The sequence below is a fragment of the Syzygium oleosum genome, unplaced genomic scaffold (genome assembly GCF_021117445.2).
Source record: "Syzygium oleosum isolate NSW1041296 unplaced genomic scaffold, Sole_v2.1 Sole_v2.12, whole genome shotgun sequence".
In the NCBI taxonomy this organism is placed as follows: Eukaryota; Viridiplantae; Streptophyta; class Magnoliopsida; order Myrtales; family Myrtaceae; genus Syzygium; species Syzygium oleosum.
This window is the reverse complement of record NW_026607496.1, coordinates 6019379-6026791: the sequence shown is the minus strand read 5'-3', so window position 1 is coordinate 6026791 and position 7413 is coordinate 6019379. Positions and strand designations below refer to the sequence as shown.

General features: G+C 46.6%; 1 protein-coding gene across 1 annotated transcript; it reads left to right on the top strand.

Annotated features, from left to right (window-relative positions):
* The first annotated feature begins 494 nt into the window (after positions 1-494).
* Positions 495-3163, top strand: LOC115668441 (uncharacterized). The gene is made up of 5 exons (XM_030589896.2): positions 495-896; positions 1032-1319; positions 1420-1699; positions 1959-2075; positions 2343-3163. The coding sequence occupies exons 1-5, from the start codon at positions 546-548 to the stop codon at positions 2480-2482; spliced, it is 1176 nt and encodes a 391-aa protein (XP_030445756.1). The 5' UTR covers positions 495-545; the 3' UTR covers positions 2483-3163.
* Positions 3164-7413: the final 4250 nt, after the last annotated feature.

The following is a 7413-nucleotide window of genomic DNA, read 5'->3' as shown; positions in this document are numbered from 1 at the left end:
CCCCACTCCTTACCCTTCCCGCTTCCCCTTCCCCTTCCCCTTCCCCGATCTTACCTGGCCGCAACTCCGCCCCCCCGGGCCCCACCCAAAAAAGACAGAAGAAGAAGAAGGAGGGGGGAAAACCCCTCCGTCCGTCCGCGCGCGTGGCATCCCGCGCCCCCGGCCTCCCGCGCGTGCGCTCTCGACTCCCCTCCCCCCCCACTCGCTTGCCACGTCCTACTTCTCTCTCTCTCTCTCTCTCTCTCTAAGGGAAAAGCGGGGGGCAGTCCTCAAAGGGGACGTTCTGTCTCTCACCACCGCCCCACACCATGCGCACGCGCTCGCCTTATAATTGAGCCCCCCCCACCTCCCCCTTCTCTTCCTCCATTTTTACCCTCTCTTTTGTGCTGCTTCCTCTTCCGTCTTCCCAAAAGCGGGAGTTTCTCTTCAAAATCTCTCCCCTCTCTTTCGTCTCGACTCTGGCAAACCTTCGCCTGCAAGCAAGAACCCCCTTTTTGAGCCCCTCCCCGACCTGTGGCTGTGGTTGCTCGCACTTTTTTCCCCTCATGGCGGAGAGCATAGACGACGGCGAGTTCTGGCTCCCCCCGCAGTTCCTCTCCGACGCCGACGCCGACGACGACGACGACCTCCTCGTCTTCCCGGAGCGGCGGTGCCCCGCCCCCGGTGGTGGCTCCTCCGCCGCCGCCGCCGCCGCGACCCATGCGGCTTCGGCTTCGGCTTCGGCGTTACCGTACTTCGAGCGGGCGCGCGGGGTCGTACTGTCGCCGGATCTCGGCTCTCCGGTGGAGTCCGTGGTGGGGTCGACGGAGGAATGGAGCGACGTGGAGGAGCGCATCGCCGACTTGACTCGCAAGGTGGCTCAGTCTACCCTCGAAGACGATTTCGAGTACTCGAAGGTACGAGAGAAGGAAGCTCTAAACATCCTTTCGTTCTTTATTTGTTTTTTGCCCCCTCTTTTCCATTTTCGGCGCAGTCTCTGATTAGGGTTCTTTTTTTTTTTTGGTGGTTTGGCTTTTGTCTTGTCTGTTCAGGGTTTCTTCTTGTCGGGCTCGCCCAAATCGACGCTGTGCGGGCTCCGGAGCGGTTGCGGGTGCGGCCAGGGCTCGAGCCGCGGCAGCCCGAACGGCCCGTCGCAGCCCGCTTCGCCTCCGGGCACGCTGAACCTCCTCCGCGAGGCCGCCGGCAGGGTCGCTCACCTGGGCATCAACGACGAGGAGCTCTACGCCCTCAACAGCTTCGCTAAGTACCACAAGTACGACGTCGCCCCCTACTCTTACCCGTCGATCTCGCAGCACCAGCCCTTTCAGGCCGCCACGCCGGTAAGTTCGGATTCTACGGGCTGGTTGTGCACGAGGCCTTTCAAGTCTTGAACGTCTCGAGCCGTCGCTGATGTTTTTCTTTTTGTTGTTTCGCCGGCAGTTTCGGCACGTGACGACGATGGCTCAAGCTCCGTTCCAGGGTGTGAGGAACAGCGATTTCGCGGGCGTCGTCGGGAACGGACGGTTTGCCGCGGCCGCCGCGTGGCCGACTCTGCAACAAGCGCATCGACAACAGTCGGAGCTGCGGAGCCACCACCTACACGGGTCGGGCAGGAGGGCTGTGTTTCTCGGATCTGCTGGGCTCAAGCGAGAATCGGCGGGGACGGGCGTGTTCTTGCCTCGGCGGGCTGTCTCCGAGCCCGAACATCGCAAAAAGACAGGTCAGAAATAGATCTCTTAGCGATCTCTGGTGGTCCTTTGAAGTGATTTGTGATGTTTTCCCTAGTTCGCTTTCGCTCTGTTCTAGACCGGCGTGGGAGTTTGACTGGTTTTGTGTGGATTTCGTAAGAGAGAGTATGTGGGCAGAGGAAGAATCAACTCCTGTAGTTAGCGGGACGTTTTCACCCACCCATGTTCTGTTATTTTGTCATTTTGTCTGACTAGTTCGATCTTTGCTCGTGCTTGTGGGTGCTGCTTCAGGTTCGACGGTGTTGATCCCTGCAAAAGTAGTGCAGGCCCTGAACCTGAACTTGGACGACACAGGCTCTCAGCCCCAGCTTCAGTCTCGTCTTAACGTCTGCTTCGCGCCTGAGAGTGGTGAGTCCTCATTACTCATGCCTTCTGCGGTCCCTCGAAGTTCAATCTGCTCGAGCCTAGTTGTGTCGTGTCGTCCAAGTGTGTAATTTGCCAAAACCCAAATACAAGTTTGCCGAGATTTGCACTCTGTTCCCATAAAAAAAAATTGGTTCTTTTCAATCGAGTCTCTTCTTTTGTTCGGTGCTGCGAATCTTGTTCTGTTCTTTTAGCGAGATCTTTACTTAGTGGTTACTTTTTTTTTTTACTCTTCTGTTTTGGGTCGCGCAGATGGAGCCTGGAGATACAGAAGCAACCGGCCTCATCATGTCCAACAGAGAGGCAATCACCATACCCACCACCATCACCATAACCGGCGGCCACCGGCGATGAGCCATGAGATCCGGCTTCCTCAGGAGTGGACCTACTAACGAACCACATCTTGACGGAACGCTCTCGTCTTTGGCACCAGCGTCTCCATAGTTAAAAAAGAAGCAAAGGTTTAGGGCTATTACTACAGTTCTTTTTAGCGGTGAAAGAAAGCAAAGATTTTAGTTGGGTACCATTAAAAGTTTTAAGTGTTGAAGAGGGTTCTTTTTGAGGGGGGTGGGGGATTATTAGGGTTTTTAGTGGTGGGTAAGAAGGAGAAGGAGAAGGAGAAGAAGGAAGCAATAAATGTTTGCATTGAAGGGAAGTGAACGACGCAGCAGCAAACCAAGCACACAACACAATCATGGCCAGCTTTTCTCGATGTCTCGGGCTCAGAGGACGAGGCGGTGCCTTCCTTTTTGGTTTTTGGCCTTCTGGTAATAAGCGATGTGCTTTTTTTTTATTTTTTTATTTAGTGGAAAGGAGTGTAAGATTTGTTTTTATTATTGTTATTATTTTTTCGCTTTCTTTTTTTATAATATCGGAATGGAGTGTGTGAGAAGAGGATTTGAAGTTGTTGTGGGAGGAGGGTCGATCCATGTTTTGGGAAAAGAGAGGAGTTTTTCAAACCCTCTGATTTTTCGCAGTGTTTTTTGTTCCTGGGATTTCGTTCCAGACCAGCCTGTCCACCCCCCCTCAGATATTCCATAATAATGATAATGATAATTTGTTTTGATCTATTATTTTAAATTGAATCCACGGTTGGTCTTCCCCTCGGAGACATTATTGTAATAATTGTTGGGGGACTTGAAGTGGGGGCGTAGAAGTTGCTTTTTGCGCTTCTATGGATACCTATCGAAGACTCCCCACTGCTCCTTAGTTTTTAATTTAATTATCTTCCGGTCGTTCTGTCCCGGGAAAATAAATAATCTTATGTTCTATATCCGTTTTTAAGTGATACAAGTGGTCGGTTATAGCAAAGATGTTTTTTAATTACTTTGTTTTTGGCGAAATAGATGAAGGCACGGGAAGCTTTATTTTATATTAAATGCGGCATTTGGGTAAGTGGATGATTGGGGGGGGGGGGGTAAGCTGGACCTAGTTCAAATTGTGGCACATGATTATGGTTTTTATTATAGTAAATGCGAGGTTGGATTAAGGAGAACATATCTGGGGTAATGCTCCATGCCATAACTTAGGAAGCAAGTAATCATATGAGGCTATGTGACTGGTGTCGTGTCAGCTGATGTTATCGGACCACTCCAACGGGGGTTTTTGCTTTTTGCAATCTCTGTTCTAGTTTTTCCTTTTTAGGGGGGGGACTTGTACCTTTCGTAACCAGCGAGCGAGGTGGCGGGTCAAACAAAGATCTGCTGTGTGATTTGCAACGCTACTGAGTTTCTAGTTGGAATCCTTCAATAGCTTTTTGATCATAGTAGAAATTCTAGTTTGCATGGGCATTGGTTAGGCTTGTGGTGTGCGTAACTTCGGCTTTATATCGACTAGCATCTGGTGGCGTCAATGATGACGGGGTTCGCTTGAAATGTGCAGTAATAATGGGTTAAAATTCGAAGATTTCAATCGTGGGTAGCCAATAGAAATTGCTGTTCCTGACCCTTTATATCTAAGCAAAATCAACTATATCACTGTACTCGACATTCAAATTCAAGAATATTGGTCTTAGTTAGCCGCGCATCTAGCTTGTAACTTGTGCCATTCACAGCCACCAAGTGTGTTGATCGGATCAATTAAGATTTACTACTATGTGATTTGGATCGCTCCTTAGATTCGAGTTTGAATATCCCAATAGCCTTTTCCGATCGTAGGAAATGTTAGCTCATGCGTGCATTGGTTTGGCTCGTTACAAACGTAGGATTGACTTGTGACAAACGTAGGAATAGCGTCGGTATTGCACTTGGTGGCACGATGAAGACGGGCCCGGCTTAAATTGAATGTTCCGATCGTGGGTCTGGAAAGGTCATCAATGCCGATCGCCCTACCCGACCTTTTTTATCCGGACAAAACAAGACAATTCGTTGTACCATTCAATGCCAAGGTAGAAGGGTATCTGCAATTGACATTGCAAGTGCACGACGTGATCGTGTTTTGTTTCGAGGGCGCAATATCATCACGACATCAATGTGATGTTAGGCCGGATGAGGAAAATAAGGAAAAAAGAAACAGAGCAAGGGGCTGTTTGCTCTCGTGGGAGGATGTACGTATGTTCTCATTCTTGGCACCTTTGGCTGCCGGGTGGCGGAGATCGGCCACGCCCGCCGGCATCCACCGAGGCCGGCGGTGACGTGACCCCACCCCCCCGTGATGCGGCATGACATGATGGGTGGGCAAGAACGTGGGGGGAGGCGGTTCGAGGGTCGTGTCAATGAAGGGACGGCTGGATTGATGGGCCATGTAGTGGGCGACACGTTGGACAAAAGGCGTGTGGAGCTGAAGCTTTGACTCGGTCACCCTCGCACCAAACACGAACGGCGCACGTTCTTCTGGATTCCCCTGTCCCTTTTCCCTTCGATTCTTCTCTCCCCCAAGTTTGTTTTGTTCCCTTCCTCATTCTCGCTGGGCACTCCGGCCGACATCCCCAATCCAACAAAATACAAAAAAGAAGAAGAAGAGGAAGTCAAAATTAGATTCCGATTAATTGCCGTTGGCAAAAGGCACTGATCGAGCGGTTACATTGTATTTGATCAGGTTTTTGTTTCGATAACAAGGCCTCTTCAATTATATCGCTTATTCATGTGTATTGAGTGAGACTTCAAATTGAACGTGCGTTTTAGAGTTGTTTTGAACAATGTATATTGAAACACAAGTTGCTTTGAATAACGTATCACATCTAATTAATTGCTTCATATTTTGATAGCTATTCAGTTCTAAATTTATTGTATGACTTTTATTCAGTTTTAAATTTTTAAATTTGGTCAATTTTGATTGGAAATTGCTAACGTGGACATCGGCCGTCTTAAGTGCCATGGCCGGCGCTGGCACGAACGATTTTATTTTTTTTGTAAATTTTAAAATTTTTCTAAACCTTTTGTTCTCTTTCCTTTTAATTTTTTTCTCTGTTTTGCTTGCGGCCAGTCTTGGCGATGGCCGGCGACCGGCCCAGGCGAGGGTTAGGCTCACACAAACTTGGGTGAGGGTGACCCTTGCTTGTGGCCCACGAGGGCCGGAATGCCCTTGCTAGGTTTGGTCGAGCGCGGCCCTCGTTGGATCTCACTTGTAATTGGTTGCTGACCATCGCTAAGACTGGCCACAGGCGAAAAGGAAAAGAAAAGGAGAGAATTTTTTTTTTCAGAAAATGTAAATCAAATTGCAAAAATCGCCCACGTTAGTGATTGCCAGCCAAAATTGAACGGAATGACTGCATTGAAAAATAAAAAAGCGTGGAACTAATTTGGCCACCATATAATAAACTTAGGATTTTTTTGGACAGTTTTTCCTTTTTTTTGTGTGTGACCAAAGCCCCTAAACTATGCTAATTGTGACACCACTAATACAAGTTTAGGGTATTGATGACACGGTAAAATTTTTTTAGGGTACTAGTGTCATAGTTGATGACACGGTGAAAAAAGTTTAGGGCACTAGTGTCCCTAAACTTGAATTAATGGACGGACAACATTAAACATTTTCATGTAGTTTAGAGAGTAAATTGAACTTGTACCAAAAGTTTAAGGCTAAATTGAACAAATTAAAAGTCTATAGATGACATTGCACATTGGCTAAAATTCATGGACCACATTATATAAATTAAAAGTTTAGGGATCACATTGCATATTGGACCAAAGTTCAAGGACCATTTGTGTCATTTTCTCTTAATAATTTTATATTTTGAAAAGTTTCAGATGTGCCGCATAAAAAGTCGAATTGCTTGAGTCATTGAATTTGAAAAAATAGTTGAATATGAAGGCTCCGTTCGTTTCCTAGAAAACAAATTCCAGGAAAATGTTTTCTGGATTTTCGGTGTTTATTTCACGTAAAATAAACTAGTCGTGAAAAACATTTTCCATATCTTCTTTCACCTCATTTTTTTGAAATAACTCATTTTCCTTTTATTTTTTTAAATCGAGTTTTTAATTATTTTATATTTTTATATTTTCCTTTTCTTTCTTTCTTTTTTTATTCTTCCTTGGCCAGTCACCGGTCACGGCGGCGACCAGCAACCAGCGACAAGCGAGCTCGAGCCTCGCTTGATTCGGCGAGGTCGAACTTGCCCAAGGCCAGCAAGCTAGGTGAGGCTCAAACCTCGCTCGAGGTCGCCAGAGCCTCGTTGACATTTGGCAACCTCGGGCGAGGCTTCAGCTCGCCAGATTTGGTGAGGCCCGAGCTCCCCGAGGTCACCAGAGCCTAGAGACTGAGCCTCGCCCAGCTCGCCGGATCTGGCGAGGCTTGAGCTTGCCTGTGGCCGATGACCGGCCAAGGAAGAAGAAAAAAAAAGAAAGAAAAGGAGAAAAAAAGAAAAAAGAAAAAAGAAAAAAAAAGAATTTTTTTTTTGATTTTTTTTGGTAACTTTCCCTAGAAAATTAAATCAGATACTGAATGGTGGAAAATATTTTCCAATTCATTTTTAGGTCTCAGCCAAACATTGAAAAATATTGTCATTTTTCTGGAAAATGACTTTCCCAAAAACATTTTCCAGAAGCGTCACCTTTTCCACGAAACGAATGGAGCCTAAAAGTAAAGCTGTAGACTCTACCGTGTACAAAGAAAAAACGAAACAAAAAAAACGTCTATGATAAGTTGATTGTCTCCGGAGTTGAAGGAAATAGATAATTTTTAAAGGCATTACTTGTCCTCGCCTCTCATATGTCGTGACTGCTTTAGTTCTCTTTCCGTTTATATTTGGATAATTATTTAATCTTGATGGAAAAATAAAAATTAGCTTTTGCTTATAAAAAAAAGTCTAATGGAACAGCCCTTCTAGATTGCAATAAAGATATATATGATTACATCGTTACAATTATCTGAGTATATTGGTTTC

What these genes read in the sequence shown, in the direction of transcription:
- LOC115668441 (XM_030589896.2), top strand. Translation starts at nt 546, where the DNA reads ATGGCGGAGAGCATAGACGACGGCGAGTTCTGGCTCCCCCCGCAGTTC. An exon ending in ACGATTTCGAGTACTCGAAG is followed by an intron (nt 897 to 1,031) that starts GTACGAGAGAAG and finishes TTGTCTGTTCAG; the next exon opens with GGTTTCTTCTTGTCGGGCTC. An exon ending in CCTTTCAGGCCGCCACGCCG is followed by an intron (nt 1,320 to 1,419) that starts GTAAGTTCGGAT and finishes TTTCGCCGGCAG; the next exon opens with TTTCGGCACGTGACGACGAT.